General features: G+C 35.6%; 3 protein-coding genes across 4 annotated transcripts; all 3 read left to right on the top strand.

Annotated features, from left to right (window-relative positions):
* Window positions 1-1,625: 1,625 nt before the first annotated feature.
* LOC110735544 lies at window positions 1,626-5,278 on the top strand. Its single transcript, XM_021915735.1, has 5 exons — window positions 1,626-1,973; window positions 2,037-3,850; window positions 3,935-4,258; window positions 4,323-4,449; window positions 4,553-5,278. Exons 1-5 carry the CDS (start codon window positions 1,626-1,628, stop codon window positions 5,276-5,278), a joined length of 3,339 nt encoding a protein of 1,112 aa, XP_021771427.1.
* A 6,680-nt stretch (window positions 5,279-11,958) lies between these two features.
* LOC110735499 (feeding circuit activating peptides-like) lies at window positions 11,959-18,026 on the top strand. 2 transcript variants are annotated; one of them, XM_021915690.1, is made up of 5 exons: window positions 11,959-12,038; window positions 12,909-13,023; window positions 13,329-13,383; window positions 16,041-17,042; window positions 17,405-18,026. In XM_021915690.1, exons 1-5 carry the CDS (start codon window positions 11,991-11,993, stop codon window positions 17,466-17,468), a joined length of 1,284 nt encoding a protein of 427 aa, XP_021771382.1. In that variant the 5' UTR covers window positions 11,959-11,990; the 3' UTR covers window positions 17,469-18,026. The 2 variants fall into 2 exon arrangements, with proteins under 2 accessions (XP_021771382.1, XP_021771381.1); XM_021915689.1 differs by having other exon boundaries at window positions 16,038-17,042.
* Window positions 17,476-17,847, top strand: LOC110735543 (BURP domain-containing protein BNM2A-like). Its single transcript, XM_021915734.1, has one exon. It carries the CDS (start codon window positions 17,476-17,478, stop codon window positions 17,845-17,847), a length of 372 nt encoding a protein of 123 aa, XP_021771426.1.
* Window positions 18,027-21,045: the final 3,019 nt, after the last annotated feature.

The following is a 21,045-nucleotide window of genomic DNA, read 5'->3' as shown; positions in this document are numbered from 1 at the left end:
CGGAAATGTCATGTTCCGACGGAAAATTCCGTTGGAACCTGACATTTCTGAGGGAATCAATTCCGTCGGAAACTGAGAACAATTAAAAAAAAAAACCGCGTGTTTCTGCTACTGCTGCAACCCAGAAACAAAAAAAAACGACAAAGAGGAAGAGAGAGAAATGGAGGGCAATTCAAGAGGAAGAGGAAGAGATAGAAAGGGAGAAGGAGAAAGAGGAAGACAGAGAGGACGCAGCCGCCGCTGCACCGCCGCCGGTAAGTTCGCAATTTGTGGTTTAATTTTTTTTTTTTTTTTTTTTGGTGTCCGAAAAACCCTAACCACCACCTTTCACCTAGGGCTTACCGGAGTAATTACTAACAACCACCACCTTTCACCTCACTCGCCGGCGGGTCTGCAACCTCCACGCCCACCAGCCGTCGCCGCCAGCAGGTAGTTTATGTTTTCCCTCTATTTTTTTTTTTTTTTTTTTCTAATAAGTTCACATATATTATTATTTTTGAACTTATACAAAATGCAAGCATAAACTAAAAAGATTAAATCATAAATGTAGTTTATACTTTTATTTTTTTGTTAATTTTTTGTTTGGAATTTGAATATTTGTAGGTTTTGTAGATTGAATTGGTTCTTTGGCAATAACAAACTCAGATCTACAGGTTAGAGAGTATTTTAAAGCTAAATTTATAAATTTAGTTTATACTTGGCATAGATCCTAATGGTGTGTAGATATATGTTAGTTTATTATTGATTTTAGTTGTTGTATTTAAAAGTTGTTGTATTTATATTATAATTTGTTCAAATATTTGAAATGAATGTGTTTGTGTTATAATATGTTAGATTAGTTTAGTTTATTTAAGTTTACTTTTTAATTAATGTATTATAACACGTTAGTTTAGTTTGGTTTAGTTTAGGGTAATAATGTATGTTAGTTTAGTCTATTTTAGTTTAGTATAGTTTAGTTTATTTTAATTTAGTTTATTTAAATTTGGTTTAGTTTTGGTTAATAAAGTGTATGTTAGTGTATGTAGTTTAATTTTTATGTTTGATATAATGTTTAATACAATCTTTAATAAGCCTGCTTATTTATTTGCTTAGTTTACTTTAATTATGATATGTCTCTGTTTAGTTTAATGCATGTGTTCTTCACTTTATATATATTATAATAAATGAATCATTTGCATAATCATATGCCTAGATACCCGTTCAAGGCATACACATTAGGAGTATGTCTTGAATAGTCCCCGGTTGGGACTGTCCTTGTACGCTTATTCTCACTTAGGTGGTGAATGTAAGCCTTGTTTTTGATTCTAGGGAAAATCCTGCCTTTTCATGCACTTCTCTACCGTGTTCTCTGGGTACATATGTAGGTGTGTATAATCGCCTACATCGTGTACTTGGAGAACTGTAGGGAAATGCTGGCGGATTTTCCATAGAATTGAAAACCTGGGTTACATTCACTAGTGAGAATAAACGTACAAGGATAGGTTAGGTTGGAGTGATAAGGACCCTTTGGAAGCATTTCAAATCTCATTTGCATTTGCATAACGCTGTGGTGGATAATGACTGCAAAATACCGTTCATGACTAATGTGATTGTACATATGCATGAGCTGTGTAGAAGTTGTAATCATGAAACGAAGAGAACGTAGCTGGATGTATAAAAGGACGATTGGGCAAAGTATTAATCCAGATTTCGTGAAAGGAGTTGATGAATTCATTCAGTACGTCAGAGATCATCCCGAGAGTAGTAATCCGGATGAGGTTAGGTGTCCATGTGTTAAATGTAAGAACAAACGCCTTTGGAATGCAGATACGTTTAAAATTCATCTGTATGACAAGGGTTTCGTACCTAACTACTACGTGTGGATGTGTCAAGGGGAGGGGTATCCGGGAGTTCCCGAACGGCGGTCCAATGAATATCATGACATGGTTTTGGATGCTTTTGGTCATAGTCAAGATCAAGGTCATTCCGAGGAGGCTAGTGTTTCATCAGAGGAGGAGCCTAATGCAACTGCTAAGCATTTTCTGGATTTGTTGAAGGCTTCTGAAAGGCCATTATACGAAGGGAGTTCTTTGTCCGTGTTAGAGATGGCCGCTAGAATCACTAGTCTCAAATGTGAGTATAATTTGCCTCACAGATGTGTTGATGGGTTTGCTTCTTTGCTAAGTGAGGCGATCCCGAACAACAATCATATGGCCGACACTTTCTACGAGGTGAAGAAGATTGTGAAGGGTTTGGAACTGTACCATCAAAAGATTCATGCGTGCCCGAAAGGGTGTATGTTGTTTTGGAAGGATGATGCTCAGTTGTCTGAATGCAGGGTGTGTGGCAGCGACCGATACAAGCAGACTTCCAAAGGTAGCCTAGTGCCTTTGAATGTTCTATTTTATTTCCCGATCACACCCAGGTTGCAAAGAATGTTTCCAACGAAGAACATTTCGGAGGAAATGACATGGCATTCGAAAAATCCCAGAGTTCAAGGCACAATGGCACACCCTAGTGACAGCGCAGCTTGGAAGCACCTCGATTGTCGGTTTCCAGAGTTTGCTTCTGAGCCTCGTAATGTGAGACTTGGCTTGTGTACAGATGGTTTTGCTCCTCATGGTAAGTTTGGGGGTCAATATTCTTGTTGGCCTGTCATTTTGACCCCTTATAACTTGCCTCCTTCAATGTGCATGAAAAGACAATTCATGTTCCTTTCGTTGCTCGTTCCTGGTCCAAAAAACCCTAAGGGCAACTTGGATGTTTACATGCAACCGTTGATAGAGGAGTTGAAACTGTTGTGGGAAGTCGGCGCGGCTACTTATGATATTTCGAAGAAACAAAATTTCAATCTTCGAGCAGCCACCCTATGGACCATTAGTGACTTCCCGGCTTATGGCATGTTGTCTGGTTGGGCCACGGCTGGTAAGAAAGCTTGTCCACATTGCATGCAGAAGACCAAAGCATTTTGGCTTGAACATGGTGGTAAAGTTTCTTGGTTTGATTGCCACCGACAATTCCTGCCGACAGATCACCCTTTTAGGAACAGTAAAACAACATTCTGTAGAAACAAAGTAGAGATAGGAGCCCCTCCACACATCATGTCAGGAGAGGAGCTGTGGGAATGTGTTAAGGACCTTCCGAAGGCTACAGATGGACCCGAATCAATTAAAAGGCTGAAAAATGAAAAGAAGGGGTGGTTCAAGCAAAGCACCTTGTGGGAGCTCCCATATTGGAAGCATCTCCTCATTCGTCATAACTTAGATGTCATGCACATCGAGAAGAACTTCTTTGATCAGTTAATTCACACTGTAATGGATGTGAAAAAGCTTACGTGTGACACCCCTTCAGCTCAAAATGACATTGCTGAATATTGTAAACGTCCCCAGCTTCATCTTCAAGAGGATGATAGAGGAAAAGAGGTAATGCCAAAGGCTCCATTCGCTCTTGACAAGGCTCAGAGAAAAGTTTTGTGTGAGTGGGTTAAACAGCTGCGGTTCCCTGATGGTTACGCCTCCAATTTGAGCAGATGCGTAGATTTGAAAGCGTGTAAGCTCTATGGAATGAAAAGCCATGACTGTCACGTGTTCATGGAGAGGATGTTGCCCACAGCTTTGAGGGAATTGCTCCCTGGCCATATTTGGAATGCAATTACAGAGATCAGCCAATTCTTCCGAGACTTGTGTTGCTATACAACATCAGTTAGTGACATGGAGCGATTGGAGAAAAACATACCTGAGATCCTCTGCAAGCTTGAGAAGATCTTCCCTCCTGCATTCTTTAACTCCATGCAGCATTTGCCTACACATTTTCCGTACGAGGGGAAGTTATGTGGTCCTGTACAATACAGGTGGATGTATCCCTTCGAAAGGTAAATCAAATACCCTTATTTCACATCCTTTATTTTACATCCTAATCAATTGTTCATACAGTTACATAACAACTGTAATTGCAGGTTCCTCAATCATTTGAAACGGAAAATTGGGAACAAGGCTCGAGTTGAAGGGTCCATATGCAATGCTTATCTCACTGAAGAGATAGAAAACTTCTGCTCCAATTACTTTCAGTCGACAGTTGACACTAAAACTCGAGATCTTGGTCGAAATGTGAATGCTGACGTTGAGTCCACATCGGACAGCGCTGAAATACCAGAGTTGTTCAAAGAGGACAGTGGTCGTGTGTCAAATGAGGGTAGAGCTCGGTTCTTAGATGACAAAGAACTCGAGTGTGCACATTTATTCGTGTTACGAAACACCGGCATTCTTGGCGAATACGAAAGGTATATTAGGCCTAGGTATTCAGTGTATTCTTATTTACGATCATTTACAATGATGACTTTGTAGATTTACATTGTGTGTTTGGCCTCGTAGGAAGTTTGAGAACTACATTCTTAGTACTCGACCTTTCCTGCGTAGAGAAGATGTCATGGAGAATTTCGAAACTGAATTTTCTGATTGGTTTCATCACAAGGTGATATACGCGGTGTAACCGTGAAATAATAATGAATTTTACATGTTACATTTCAATTCATTGAATTCAGGAACCTTGATGCTGATATTCAACCACTTTATAGGTGGTCGAAGAGAAGCCAAATTCGGATGTCCTGCGAGCGTTGTGCATGCGTCCCTTCAGGCGAGTTCGTACTTGGGGCCAGATTTTTGTAGGTGGATTTAATTTCCATACACATGCCCATGGCAAGCACAAATCCACCATGAATTATGGGGTGTGTGTATCTAGTGAGGATGGCAGAGAGTACTTCGGCATCTTAGAAGACATAATTGAACTTGTCTACACGGGACCCAAGAGACAGTACAAGACAATTTTGTTTAAGTGCAATTGGATGGATTGTGGTAGGGGAATGAACATACACGAACAATACAAGCTAATCGAAGTAAATCATACTAAGAAATACCCCAAATATGATCCATTTGTTTTATCTTACCAAGTGACTCAAGTGTACTACGCATCATACCCTAGCCTGAAATGGGACCGAGTTCAATGGTGGTCTGTGTTTAAAACACATGCAAGGTCAGTGGTTGATGCTCCGGTGGACTTAGAGTTTCTGCAATCACCATCCCCAACATTACATGCAACGCTTTGCCCGCCGAGTGACATTCCAGACTACGCTATGGATGATGATGATGAAGACGATGATGATGGCTTTGTGATCTCAAGCGATGAAGACGATGAATCTAGTATCGGCTCTAGTGATAGTGACGATGATGATGACATCGATGTAGTTTTAGATGATAGTAGTGATGACTCTAGTAGTGAAAGTAGTGATGAGAGTACTGAATAGGAGAAAATGTTTATCTCCTTTAAACGTATGCTTCTTATTGTAAAATCTAAATATTAATGAGGCTTATGTAAAACTTTTTAGTGTTTGTATAAAAGCCATATTACGTTGCACTGCACTCCTTATTTATAATATCTTGTCATTTTACTAACATCTGATTCAGGTAGTCATGGCGGGTGGAAAAAGTGGGCAGCCGTCGAAGAAAGCAAAGGGGAAAGAGAAACAGACCGCCCGCGCCCTGTTCACCGACGACCAGGATGAGGAGATGTTCGATGCGGAGGCGACCGATTTGGGTGAGGATCAGACGTCCCCATCCACTCCTGTAGAAGATGGGCCACGGGATGAGTCAGAGGACGAGCCACAGGATGAGTCACAACTCCTGTTTTTGGACCCTACTACGCTGTGGTAAGTAAATATCATGATATGGATGATCGGATACAAGGCTTATATTACATATTTCGAACTTGTTTAACATTGTTGTTTCCCGTTTGTTATAGGTTTGATGATCCTAAGGTTCGGAGTGCGGTATCCGGTACAATTACTGGATACTACCGAGCCCCTTGGAGGAACTTCTCGGAAGTGCCTCTAGCTACGAAGGAACACTGGTGGAAGTTGTTCAGCGTATGATATTTTTGGGTCTTGGTTAATACATGTTTTAGCTATTATGTTGATTTAGTTTTGTGTATAACTTTTGTATTTTATCATTTGAAGGCACAATACAGATGGGCACCTCAGATGAACAAACTAGTGAAGATCACATTTCGGAGGAGGGTAGCCACACGCCTGCGTGACATGTTCCACACCATCACGCACAAGATGAAAGGCGCCAGGCCAAGTTGGTTGAGTGCGGAGCTCCACAAGCAGATGGACATTGTTGCTAACGATCCAACTTACAAGGAGAGGTCGGCGCAGAACCAGAAGAACAGAAGGGGCGGTTCTATGGAAAATCCCGTCCGAGGGACCCACTTTCAGGGTTCGTTGGCAGCTACCCAACATGCAAAAAGGATGGGAAATTTATTTAAAAATATCTTATATTACAAGACATATTTGTGTATTTCAATGTAACAAGAGTTTGACATGGTTAACGATTATTCCTATTTTTTGTATCAAAGGCGGCGAAGAACAAGGGCCAGCTACCAACAGCTCCTGAGCTGTTTCTGAAGACACACTTCAAGGAGCTGCCTGGGAAAGGCACAGTGCCAGTAAACCCCACAGCTCAGCAAATCGCGGTAACAAATTCCCTAAACTTTTTTCCTTGGTTCATTATTCATGAATATGGGTAGATAAAGAAATAGTTCATTTGGTCGAAAAAGTAGTAAATGGGCAAGGAATAGGTCATATAGGCCATAGTTGGTTCAATTTGGCTCCAAATGCGTCCCAAACCTTAGGGAGTTGTAATTTTTTGGCATTTCAAGGCATGTACCCCTTAGACTACCTGTAATAGAGATGTTTAGAGAAAAAAATAGTTCATTTGATCAAAAACATAGAAAATGGGCAAAGAATAGGTCATACAGGCCATAGTTGGCTCCATTTGGCTCAAAATGCGTCCCAAACCTTAGGGACTTGTAGTATTTTGTGATTTCAAGGCCTGTACCCCTTACAATACCTAAAATATGCGTGTTTATGAGAAAAAGAATAGTTCATTTGGTCAAAAACATAGAAAATGGGAAAAAAATAGGTCATGCAGGCCATAGTTGGCTCCATTTGGCTCAAAATGCGTCCCAAACCTTAGAGACTTGTAGTTTTTTGTGATTTCAAGGCCTGTACCCCATACAATACCTAAAATATGCATGTTTAGAGAAAGAAATTGTTCATTTGGTCAAAAAACATAGAAAATGGGCAAAGAATAGGTCATACAGGCCATAGTTGGCTCCATTTGGCTCAAAATGCGTCCCAAACCTTAGGGACTTGTAGTTTTTTGTGATTTCAAGGCATGTACCCCATACAATACCTAAAAGATATAGGTTGATATTGAATCATCTCCTATTTTCAGACAAACCACTCAGTGCTAGCAGCTCCGATCCCTTACTTCCCAGCTTGATTCATTCGCTGTGGCTAGACAATTTGTTGGGGCCAATGGTAGATCGTAATAGGCTGACCAGACACAGCAGTAGCATAACCAACCAGAGACAGCAGTAGCCTAACGAACCATCAGTATGAGCAAATGATCAGTATGAGCAACTTCAGTATGAAGAAAGCTCAAGTATGCTTGCTGCTAAAGCCTTTGAGCCTTAGGCATAAGCTGTTAAAGACTGTGCTGTTCATTTGGTCAAAAACATAGAAAATGGCTAAGAATAGGCCATAGTTGGCTCAATTTGGTTTAGCTTATTTGTATAACTTACTACCTCGTTTGTTCCCTTTTATATGTTTATCTTGTAGGAGGCCTACCAAAAGAGGGTTGAGGCGGCTAGCACTCAAAGGACTCAGAAGAGTCCGAATGAGCTGTACTGGGAGACAGTGGGTGGTCGGAACAAAAAAGGACGTGTGAAGGGACTAGGCGAAAGTGCTGACATGTACTATGGCAGCCAGATAGGTCGCCGACTTTCCACCTCTTCCATGCAGTACACGCCCTCCTTTGTTTCTCAGATGCAGGATCACATGGAATCCAGGGTCCAGGCTATTCGGGAACAAATGGAAGCTGACATGGAAGCCCGAGTTCAAGCCCAAGTTCAAGCCCAACTACAAGCCCAAATGGAAGAAATGGAGAAGAGGCTGGAAGAAAAGATGATGGGTCGTTACGCCAATGACCCATGTTCCAACGTGCGACCTCCATTTCGAGATCCCAGGGACGACGACCCGGGTTTTGGTGGAGCTGGCCAGGGCTTTCGCGCTGTTGTATAGCATTGATGAACTTATTGTTTGTTAGTTGTAATTTTATATTAACTTAGTGTTTATTGTAAACATTGGAATTAGTGTGTATATATATATATATATATATATATATATATATATATATATATATATATTTGCACAAATTATTCAGTGAGTAATATAATATAAGAAGCAGGAATTACAGGTTTGTCCCGGAGGAAAATATATAGCCAAAATAGAAATTTAATTCGTCGCAAAGAAGAAAAGTTCTGACGGAATTATAATCCCTCGGAAAAGGAGACCTTCTGACGGAATTATAATCCCTCGGAAAAGGAGACCTTCCGACGGAATTACAATCCCTCGAAAAAGGAGACCTTCCGACGGAATTAAAATCCCTCGGAAAAGGAGACCTTCCGACGGAATTAAAATCCCTCGGAAAATGGGATCTTCTGACGGAAATATAATCCCTCGGAAAAGGGGACCTTCCGACGGAAAACTCCCTCGTAAGTTTCCCCTGTTCCGACGGAAAATTCCCTCGGAAAGGTGGGGCCTTCCGACGGATTTTTCCGTCGGAACAGGGGAATATTCCGTGGGATATCATTCCGTCGAAAAGTTGCGACGGACCTCCAGTTTTGGTCAAACTAAGGTTACGAGAAACTAAAATCCGTTGGAAATTCCGTCGGTAAAGATGTTTCCGACGGAAAATCCCTCGGTAAAACCCAAATTTCCTACAAAGGGGTCTCCGACAGCGTGTTCCGACGGAATTCCGTCGGAAACTGGACTTTACGACGGATTTTTAAGGTTTACCGACGGAATATTTCCCTCGTAAATTAGCTGTTTTCTAGTAGTGTTACTTGCTAGAAATTAGGACAAAGTAGGTATGAAACTAAAAAATCTGAAACTTAAATTTTGTATCAATATTGTTGTATACACCGTACTAATTTTGGATAATCCTAATACAATACAATAATATTTAATAGAAATAGATTCTGTGTCTTTAATTTCCATTCTAAACGTAAAGCTCAATTGATAATGCAACATTAAATATATTTTGTCTAAGCATCATTTTAATATATTTTCAATAACATAGTAACTATGATGATGTAGCATGAAAAATTAGTGAATGTAGTAATTTTTTGGTATATGAATGTATATCAAAATGGATGTCTATTTATAGTAAATAAAATTTTATAACCGTTGGTGATTTTTTTTAGTTAAACGGTAATAATACCGTTTAAATATATTATTATCGTTGCAAATAAGCAGAAAATTGTCGTTGGTCAATTAATCTAGCAGGGACACATGTCGCCAGCCGGATGGGCAGGATGACGCGCCCCCGCCAACATGCCATTTAATTTTACTTTTTAAAAAGCAAAAAAAAGCTGTCAAATGACCGGGGCCCACCAGCTCTACTGTTCACAATTATAGTCCTCGACTAATGCGCGGATTCCGAATCTCTCATGAGGGATTTTCCTCTCATTGGTGTAGACCTCGGATACCGTTACTTTCACTCGTGAGGGGTTTTTCCCCCTCAGGTAGGAGAGCTCTTAAAAAAAGAATTATATACACATATTTTTATATTTATAAAAAACATCTTTATACAAAAAAAAATTAAAAAAAAAACTTAAAAAGTTATCAACAACAAAAGATATAAAAAAATACGGAGTAATCACTTATCACTACCGTGTAACACGCAAATACTAATTTAATATCGATAATATATATACAAATTATATATTTGCTAGAGTTGTTAGTCTATTTTTATTTTTTATTTTTAATTTTTCGAAGAGTGGAAATTATAGTGATCATCAACTCATCATTCAATGATTGCATGCACAAGATTAATATGTTCATTCATATCATATACTTGTATATAATTTTAAAACAAAATTCTTTATTTTATTTTAATCACAATGTTAGACTTTTACAATATTTCAATATATGATTTTAACTTTTACAAGTAATATTTTAGATTACATTAAAAAAAAAATTAATATTTTCAAATATTAGGAAGTTTTACCAAACTACGCCTATTTCACAAACTAATTTTTAAAATATACACGTGATCAAACTATTTATCAAACTAAGCTTTTAGGATAAAATGCTGACTCGAACAGCGTTTTACCCCTGATTTTTTATAAAAAAAATTCAATGTGTAAAATGTTGTCCGATGCAGTGTTTATAGTGTATTTGATTATTTTTTTTTTTTGTAATTTTTGATTTTTGTAAAAAAATATAAAAAAAAAATTATACACCATTGCTTAACAAAAAATTTGTTAGGATAATTATGTTATTATGATAATGATTGTATTCTTTGGGGTGGATAATTATCAATATGTGATAATGATTGTATTATTTGGGTGAATAAGTATCAATATGTGATAATTATCATGTCGTATCCGATTATTGCGGTTGGGTTGGGATACGATTGTTGCTTCCTATCTTTTTCTCCTCTTTGTATTTAAGTCCATATTCACATGATTGCAATATACAGAAAATATATATGCTTTGATTGCTGCCATTGTTTTGTGTTTAACAAAATCAATTCATGAGCAAATTCTACCATCCAAAACGAAGGAGTGTTGCTACTAGTACGATGAACAACTATATTACCTTGTGTCGACCATCTGTTGAACAATCGCACGACATGGAGGATTGGGCCCAAAGAATCGCCTAATGACAACTTTGTTCTAATCGATATTAGTAATATAATGCTTCAAAGGTTGATTTTAAATACACCCCTATTCGATACACGGTCCAATGACTGAAATTTTCCATTAATAAAAGAAACAAAGGACAGAAAAGGTTAAAGGTAGGAGTATAGTGAAAGTGAAGGAGAAAAGAACGGGGAATTCCCTGTTTCTCATTGTGAGGAATAGGTTTTGTTCCGACGGTCCCACAAGTGAGTGAAACTCTCAGATCTTGACACATACCCCATGAGAAACAAAAGTGTTTCTCAAGATGAGAAATTGGTTCTCCCTCGAAAGAACAGTAGAAACTTTAATTAAAGGAGTGAAAACAGGAAGAGGGTCGAATAATTGGTAAAAACCAAATATAATAAATCCTCAAGCTGGAGAAGGAGACACTAATCTATAGTGCATGAACTCCAGGTGTAGAACAAAGAAGAAAAAAGGTTGATTAAGCTAGGAAGGTGGGGCAGCTCAAGAACACAACAACTTTAATATTTTTTTTTTTCTTTTTTGTTTTTAAACCAGAAATTAAAACAATAATAATAAAATAAATAAAAAAACAACACTGCGTTTTTTAGTGTATATATTTTTTTTTAAATCAGAAATTATGAAATTAAAAAAATAAAAAAGGTCAAACATGTAAAACGCTGAATGAGACAACATTATGTACATGTATTTTTATATTTATAAAAAAACATCTTTATACAAAAAAAAATAAAAATAAAAAACTTAAAAAGTTATTAACAACAAAAGATATAAAAAAATATGGATTAATTACTTATCACTACCGTGCAACGCGCGAATACTGCTGGAGTTGTTAGTCTATTTTTATTTTTATTTTTTAAATTTTTTCAATTTTCGAAATGCGTGGAAATTATAGTGATCATCGAACAATGATTGCATTCACAAGATTAATATATTCATTCATATCATATATACAATTAAAAAACAAAATTCTTTATTCTATTTTAACCACAATGTTAGACTTTTACAATATCAATATATGATTTTAACTTTTACAAGTACTATTTTAGATTACATAAAAAAAACACAAAAAAAAATTCAAATATTAACTAATATAATGTGGGTGGTTGTACAAAGTAAAGAGTAGCTACAATCAAGCTTACAACTAGTATAAATACTCTTGCCTTCACTCATCACTACTCACTCACTCACTCTAGAGTCTTCTTGTTTTCATAATTCTTAATCCAAAGATGGCCATGCATTTCGGGCCCCAGTTACAATTACATGCAATTTTCTTGGTAAGCAATAAATTCATCCGCACTAACTAATACTTTCTTCGCTCCAAATTTTGCAACATGTAGAGTAAATTTTATAATTCTCAATGCATAATGCGTATTTTTAATCATTAGTTATTTTTGTTATCTATAAATTATAGTATTTAAGAATTTGATATTTTGAATGTGTATATATCGAGATGAATTTGCAGTATACACTAGTATCATTGGCCTTAACTTCGTACACGGTGATGATTCTACCATGCTCACCAATTTTACGTTCCATTTGACTTTTTTATCACGCTTGTTTAAAATGAACACAAAGTCACAAACCATTATTGACCAAGCAAAACTCAAAGTACTAACACTTGACAATAATCTATGGTTGTTGGTCTAGTATGGGCGTGTACTTCTCACTAATTACCTATCATTCTATCATGGGAAATCAGTCAGTTATAGTACTATATTATGATCTTAGATAATATTAATTTTCTTATTAATATGAATGTAATTAACATGAATTATGATTATACACTCGAGAAAAGAGAATCATATGAGATGATTAACAATTTAATATGTCCCTAAAAACAATGACTGTTACTTCTTACTTGAACAAGGGTATGTATCATTAATTCATTTTTTTTATGAAAGATGTATCATTAATTCATTATTCACTAATAATTGTTCAAAATATAGTTTGCATATCAAATTTGAGTGTCATTTTATAAAAATTGGTTTTATTCTCAAATTCGACCAGTTCACTAAAATTAATACCAAATATCCGTTATTTTTCAATAATCCCTAATATTCTTCGTTTTGTTTTGAGTTGCACCTAGTCAATTTCCTTTAATTTATTATGATATATCCTTTTTATTTGTTGTATTTTTTTTACAGCTTGTTTTTCTAGCATTTCATGCATCAAGCTGTGAACAAGAGGACTACTGGCAGATGAAGCTACCAAAAGTCCCTATGCCACAAGCTATCACGGACAATCTATTTCATCCTAAAGGTTACTTTAATTATAGCTCATTTAATTTATTTTCTAGTGTGTTTTGTGATTAATTGGGCAGAAATCATTTTCAAGTATCTAAAGTGTTGAGTAAAAATAAATAAAATGTTTCTTTTACACTTCATTATGAAGTTTGAAAGTTGATTTCTGTTATATATATATATATATATATATATATATATATATATATATATATATATATATATATATATATATATATATATATATATATATATATATATATATATATATATATATTCTCCATTTTAAATGAAATTTATATATTGATACAAATTAATTTACAGGTCAGATGTCAATAATGACTCCAAGCATCGAGACAAAGGAGAAGGCCTCTCAAGGGTAATTACTTTAATTACATAACATCTTCGCTGTCGTTGACTACTCCATTGTCTCCATATATAGCTTACTAACACACGTTTTGATATAAAAAAATAAAAATAAAAATAAAATAAAAAGAATTGTTATCTTTAAGACATACTTTTTTCATTTTTTTAGTTTTGACTTTTGAAACTATACATGCACATATTTTCTTCATTCCTTTTAAAAGAGGAGAAATACAAAGAGATCAATATTTCACTTTAAATCAATGTATTCAATGTAACTATGTAAGTAATTTTATCCTTTGAACAACTAATAACATTATAGCCATTGTAACAAATTGATCTATAAATGTTTATATATGCATATACAGATAAATCATAAATGTTCTTAGCCATTGAAATTAAGAATTTAATATAAGAGAATACTCATACGAAGTACGAAGTATATAAAATTGTATTCCTAATTCCTACTATTAACAATCGATCATAACCCTTTTTTTTTTAATTTAAATGTAAACGAGGGGCTAGGCCCCGAGAAAGAACATTCGATCATAAATTATTGTGTGTTAAGGAGTGCACAATGGATTTCCTACATAGACAAAGAAAAATGTTCTACCATAAGCCGTTAAAAGCTGATTCCATCCGAAATATCAACCCAAATCTAATTATTAACCAATTTGTTTGAACTTGAAAAATGGTGACCCAAACCCGATATGATCTGACCTGAAACCAACCCTAGATCCGAGTTAACCCGAGAATTTGAGACCCGAACCTGAACATGAACCGACCTGGAAATGACCCATTATTGACCTGAACCGAGATTGATCCAAACCCGTTTTAACTCGTCAAAACCTGAATTTAACCCGACCTGTTACTAGCCCGACCCGAATTCAACCGGCCTGTTACTAACCCGGCCCGAATTTAACCCGACCTGTTATTAACTCGACTCGAATTTAAACTGACTTGTTACTAATCGGACTCGAATTTAACTCGACTTGTTACTAACCTGACCGAAATTTTACCTGATCTATTACTAACCGAATATGTTACTAACCCGACCTGAAATCAACACGACTTGTTATTGGCCTGACCTAAATTCATCCTAAATTGTTTCCTAGTATGTTGCCATATACGTTGTTCTATAGTCAAAGAAAGCTTGATAAAATTATAGTTATTTGTTTATAGTTAGCTAGAGTTTAGCCTATAATGATTGACAAAGGCATGTACATTGTATATATGCAGTTATTTTCTTAATGATAAGGAAGGAAGATATTCCCTCAATCTTTCAAAGAATTTTTTTTTGTTTTTTTCCCTTTATTTTTCCCTTGGACATATAATAACTTTTTTGTTTAGGAAATAGATATATATAATTAAATTGATTCACAAAGACTTAGATATACTTTTTTAATTTTTTTTTAAAGAAATAGATATATATATAAAATTTAGATACAAAAACTTAGACTTGAATCCGAACATGACCCGACTTGGAAATGACCCAATCTGATTGTAACCCGCAAATTATTGACTTGAACTGAACCCGACTTAAACCCGAGAATGACCCAACCTGATTATAACCCACAAATTATTAACTTGAACCGAACCCGACTAAAACCCGAGAATGACCCGACCTGTTATAACCCGCAAATTATCGACTTGAACCGAACCCGACTCAAACCCGAGAATGACCCTAACCCTTTTTAACCCGTGAAAAACTCGAATTAAACCCAACCTATAATTCACCCAACCCGAATGTAACCCGACCTAAACCCAATAAGATGTATGACCCAACCCAAACCTGACACGCATAGATTACGACATTAACCCGAATTGACCCGATCCAAGTTGACCCAACCTACATTTACCCGATCCAAACTCAATCCGTTTACCCGAATTGATAGCTCTAAATTAATACTCCCTAAGCTCCTAAATGATTTTTGTTATAGCCTTTTTCATTTAGATAACTATCATATTTTATGTCTTCGTTACTTACTTTTTCCGTACTTGTCAAAGTTTACTAATTAATTACTTCATTGACGCCTTATTATATTAAAACAGATGCTAAGAGTTTAATTATGTAAGCATAAATCTATAGATTTCTTAAATTGATAATATCTAAGTTTTTTTTTTTTGGCAAATTACATACTTGTATTATTGTTCAATGTCATTTATAATTTCAATTCATTTTTACTATGGAGTACTTTAAGAATTGAAATATTGCCATTTGCTTCAACAGTACATACTCGGATATTCTTACAAAGGGGACATACGTTATACGGAGTACTTTGTCATTAATTGTGAAACATTTAGCTAAAACAACATCATTTTATACTTATTATCCTTTAAATGATTATTTACAGTAAATTTCTGTTACTCACTGTGAGAAACGTTTTTGTTTCTCACAGTGGCAGTTTCGTAAATAAAATGTACCACGGTGACTAAAGTAGTACAATTTTATCATCCATTTCGTAAATAAAATGTACCACCGTAAAGTGGTACATTTTATTTACGAAATTGCCAATGTGAAAAACAAAAATGTTTCTCACAGTAAGTAATGGGTATGCCCTCGATTATTTATTCTTCTTCAACAACATTTTAAGCTATCTTATGGGCATTCAAGTGTAATTTTGCTAATCTAACTTATAAAATTTCTAATTTTTTTCAATGTCTTTATAGTAGCAACTATGCAGATCAGGCAAAGAAGGCTAATATGAACCAACCATTCACTGTCTTCGGTTGGAAATACGATGCAAATAACGAAAAAGAGAAGGTTGGTATAGACCAACCTTACACTGTCTACGGTTGGAAATACAATGCCGATGATGCAAAAGAGAGAGTTGGTATTGACCAACCTTACACTGTCGACGGTTGGAAATACAATGCTGATAGTGCAAAAGAAGCCGATAGTGCAAAAGAAAAGGTTAATATAGACCAACCTTACACTGTCTACGGTTGGAAATACAATGTTGATGATGCAAAAGAGAGAGTTGGTATAGACCAACCTTACACTGTCTACGGTTGGAAATACAATGCCGATGATGCAAAAGAGAGAGTTGGTATTGACCAACCTTACACTGTCTACGGTTGGAAATACAATGCTGATAGTGCAAAAGAAGCCGATAGTGCAAAAGAAAAGGTTAATATAGACCAACCTTACACTGTCTACGGTTGGAAATACAATGCTGATGATGCAAAAGAGAGAGTTGGTATAGACCAACCTTACACTGTCTACGGTTGGAAATACAATGCCGATGATGCAAAAGAGAGAGTTGGTATTGACCAACCTTACACCGTCTACGGTTGGAAATACAATGTTGATAGTGCAAAAGAAGCCGATAGTGCAAAAGAAAAGGTTAATATAGACCAACCTTACACTGTCTACGGTTGGAAATACAACCAAGAGAATGGTAATAAAGAAAAGGTTCACGAAGTGAGTTTTGGATCGGTTTTTTTCGTCGAGAAAAGCTTGCGCCTTGGAGAGAAATTAAAGCATGATTTTCAAAAGACTCCAAGTGTTCCTTTTTTGCCTAAGCACATTGCTCAATCCATCCCTTTCTCGGGGGATAAATTCACTGAAATACTCGATTTATTTTCGATAAAACCTGGATCTATAGAAGTAACGGGAATTAAAGGAACCCTTGATATCTGTCTGCATAGACCAAAGGTGGAAAAGGAAAACAGGTACTATACTACTCTTTAACAAGGCTTAATATACAAGTATTTATGATCAGTTTATTACAAATATTTTTTCTAATATGTAATTTTATTGGTTAATTATTTCGTCGAATCATTAATTATATCAGTAAATCTCTATTACTCACTGTGAGAAACGTTTTTGTTTCTCACAGTGGCAGTTTCGTAAATAAAATGTACCGTCGTGACTAAAATGGTATAATTTTATCATCCATTTCGTAAATAAAATGTACCACCGTGACTAAAGTGATACATTTTATTTACGAAACTACCACTGTAAGAAACAAAAACGTTTCTCACAGTGAGTAATGGGGGCGCCCTCAATAATAAGCAATTAATTATTATGACAGGACTTGTGCCCAATCCATGGAAGACGTTGTAGATTTTGTTGTAAGGGAGGTCGAACGATGTTGAATTAAGAATGATGAGGAGCGATATTGAGGTGCCTAAAGGCATACAAGATTACGTGTTAACAAAAGTGAAGAAGTTGGTTGTACCAGGCAATACTGCTGCTGCATGCCATAGGATGAGCTACCCTTACGTCGTGTACTACTGTCACCACCAACAAGACATTGGTCATTACGACGTAACTTTGGTTAGCCCAACCTCTGGTAACACCATCCAAACCACCGCCGTATGTCACTATGACACATACGCGTGGAAGCCTAATGTCCCAGCCCTTCAATACCTTGGGATCCGCCCTGGTGATGCCCCGGTCTGTCATTTCTCTGCCATAAATGATATGTTTTGGAGCCTCAAAGCTAACTCCAAATCTCTCGACATGGTTGTGTAAAATTAATATGTTATGAACATGTACCATGTGTAACGCATGTAACGTAAATAATAGCGTAGCATGGTATATATGTTATACTATCCATGCATGTAACTTACAAGCTACAATTACGTAGTATGTATTGTATGTTGTGCTTGTATTCTACTTTAAATAATCTAATTATCCTACTTTATTGTAACAATATAAAGCATGCACGTACAAACATATCTATCTAGTAATCGAAATTATGCAGAAAGTTGCTTGCTCGTAACTGCTACGAAAATTGGCAAAGTGATTAAGTGAATAATGTTTCATTTCTTATTTTAATTTGCTTAAACTCTATAATAATAATCTTGAATTTAATTATTTAAAAAGGTTAATCAATTTGCTAGAATTAGCTAGAGGTCGATCTTTGTTCTCCGACTTTATTTGATCTCCTTAGGTATTCTTCTCACTTTTCTCAAGGGATTGGCTATTTATATCGCTAACACAGTACAACACAAATATTGTATTATGAATGGCTCCTATTGAAGATTAATACGGAGTACCAAAATCTCATGATTGAAAATATGCAAAACAAAACTACATACCACTTAAACAAGTACTACTTGATTACAATTAGGCCTGGTTATTGGGTAGGGCTACCCAATGACAAAAGAGTCGGGCCTAATATTAAAGGATTTTGACCCTTTAATTTTTTAATGGACAGGACTTTTATAGGATTTTATTTTATAGGGTCTTATTTTATAACCCAATAATTTAATAATTAAACTAAAAAGCCCAGTAATAATAATAAGGGTCAGCTGCACTCACTTCCATTTTCTCTCTCTTCTCCTCTGTTCTTCCGCCCACCTTCAGAGTTCTCCATTGAAGCGCACTCAGAGTTCTCCATTGAAGTTTCGCACTCAGAGTCTCAGGTAACATCATTTTCTCTCTCTTAATCTGCCCTCAATTCAAATTGGATTTTCTTCTGGGTGATTTTGCTACTTACTTAAAGCTAGTTAGGGCTTGTAATTTGCATTTTAATTAATTTTTAATTGCGTTAAATTTCAAGTAATTGTAAAATGAATTGTTGAATTGAACACATTTTTAAATTGATTAATTGGTAATGTTATTATGTAATTGAATTTTACATCAAAATGAAATTGCTGTTTGTTTCTTTGCAAGTGTCGAAGTTTCAACCAGGTTATTATGTATAACAAGATTGTGATATAAGTCTTTCATTGTTATCTCTAGATGTTCCAGCTGAAGCGAACACAAGAATGAAGCTAATATCCGAAGTCTCAAAGCTGCAGAGCATTGTTGATGCTATTAAAGGATGAATTGTGTCTAGATATTCCAGTTGAAGCCAACACAAAACTGAAGATATTAGGTATAATTTCGAAGTTGTTGATGCTGTTGATAGGAGCCTAGCTCTATTAATGATAAGAATAGATGAAGTAGTAACACATTTTTAAATTGATTAATTGGTAATGTTATTATGTCAGTTTGGAATTTGGACTACCTATTGTTTGCTTCGTTTGTGGACTTGTGGTGTAAATTATGTTTGCTGTTGTGGCCGCCGTCCGGGCTGGGTATTCATGTAGTTTTTCTGATTATGTTGATTTTGATAAACTTGAAAAAATTATGAAGGAAGAATGAAGCAAATTAATGGCCCGTTTTACTTTTACCTCGACCCTGACCCACTAAATATTCATTATGACCCGCAACCAACCCGCCCCGCACCGACCCTCCCAATAACCACCCCTAGTTACAATACATCTGGAAATAACAAAGGGAAAATGTAAAGACATATAACTCCTTTTATACAGTACATACGTGTTTAAATTTTGTTAAAAGTTTATAGTGATTAGAGAAATACAAGGCTTGTTATGTATGTTCACCTAATTTTTACTTATTTTAAGTGTAATAATTTCAGATAAATTCTGTTCAGGAAAAATAAGTTCTGATAAGGGCTACTCAAGTACAAATTACAACTAAAATAAATTTTAATAAGTTTATGTGAGTTCAAATAAATTCGGATACGATAAGACAAGTTCAGATAAATGAAAATTAGGTAAGTTAAAAATTTGTGCTTGATTTCACTTATTGGATTCAATGAAAAAACCCAACCAAAATCCACTATGTCTATATATGATGGATCTTACTACGTCTATATAATGGATTTTTTTTTATTGGGCTATGGCCTTGGCATGGTATGTATGTACATGACTACTTATAAGGAATTAAGAATAATAGGATAATAATGGCTGACTGTTTTGTGTTTCCTTCCCCTAATATAACCTTTGTTTAGTTATTAGTTGTTATTCAGTGTCTCCTTCCCCTAATAACCTTTGTTTAGGCGTAGACATATATATTGTGTGAGACTGTGAGAGATACTCTTATTACCATACGTTGATGGAACTTTGCAAATTCCGTGTCTCTATATTATTTCATGCACTTAGAAGTACATAAAATGACAACCCGACATTTACACATGTACAAATACTATATTGCAAGAAATCGACATGTGCCTATCATGCACTTGTGTGTCTGTATAAACACTACAATACAGTATAAAGGAATGAACATTGCAGTCCAAAAGCATCCATGTTTCATCTAGTCTAGCACTCGTGCTAATCTTATGAGTGCAGGAATAGCTCAGTAATCTCTAATATCATGGGCCTCCAGTCGCTTCCTATATGCAAGTGTTTGCAATTAGCCGATACTACTAACTTTTGTTACATACTTCATTTGTATCAATGTAATTGCACCATTTTTAAATGACACATTACCTAGTATAAGAAAGAGGAAAGAAAGATTAATAAGGCAGCACCGCCCTCCTAAGGGTAAGGAGAGTGATGGTATCCTAATATATCTGCCAAATAAAAAAATGGAGCAATTATTACGACATTAAAAATAAATATAGATATAATTTACACCTCAAAGTTATGAATTTTTAAATTAAAATGATTAATCGGGTATTGAACATAATACTACTGGTGCCACCTCAAGCCGGCATTACTTTCAAAACCATATCAGTATTATATCATTTAATAAGGGCTAACGACTAACAAGGAATATTATTGCATATACGGGATAATTGTCTTTCTATTTATAGAAGATATACGACTGGTCATTTAACAGAGAAAAAATGTATTACTATGAGGATGTAACATTATCATGGGATTTTATAAAGGACTTTCGTTGTACATATACATATAATTCATCCTCATAAGC

Source organism: Chenopodium quinoa, unplaced genomic scaffold (assembly GCF_001683475.1).
Source record: "Chenopodium quinoa cultivar QQ74 unplaced genomic scaffold, ASM168347v1, whole genome shotgun sequence".
NCBI classification, from domain to species: Eukaryota; Viridiplantae; Streptophyta; class Magnoliopsida; order Caryophyllales; family Amaranthaceae; genus Chenopodium; species Chenopodium quinoa.
Note: the sequence above shows the minus strand (reverse complement) of the source record. Positions and strands in the feature narration are given on the sequence as shown.

Excerpts from the sequence above, each read along its gene's own strand:
- LOC110735543 (XM_021915734.1), top strand. The coding sequence starts at position 17,476 with ATGATGAGGAGCGATATTGAGGTGCCTAAAGGCATACAAGATTACGTG.
- LOC110735544 (XM_021915735.1), top strand. The coding sequence starts at position 1,626 with ATGAAACGAAGAGAACGTAGCTGGATGTATAAAAGGACGATTGGGCAA. Across the intron at positions 3,851-3,934 it reads TGGATGTATCCCTTCGAAAG|GTTCCTCAATCATTTGAAAC; the intron begins GTAAATCAAATA and ends CTGTAATTGCAG. Across the intron at positions 4,450-4,552 it reads CTGATTGGTTTCATCACAAG|GTGGTCGAAGAGAAGCCAAA; the intron begins GTGATATACGCG and ends ACCACTTTATAG.
- LOC110735499 (XM_021915689.1), top strand. The coding sequence starts at position 11,991 with ATGGCCATGCATTTCGGGCCCCAGTTACAATTACATGCAATTTTCTTG. Across the intron at positions 12,039-12,908 it reads AATTACATGCAATTTTCTTG|CTTGTTTTTCTAGCATTTCA; the intron begins GTAAGCAATAAA and ends TTTTTTTTACAG. Across the intron at positions 17,043-17,404 it reads AAGGTGGAAAAGGAAAACAG|GACTTGTGCCCAATCCATGG; the intron begins GTACTATACTAC and ends TTATTATGACAG.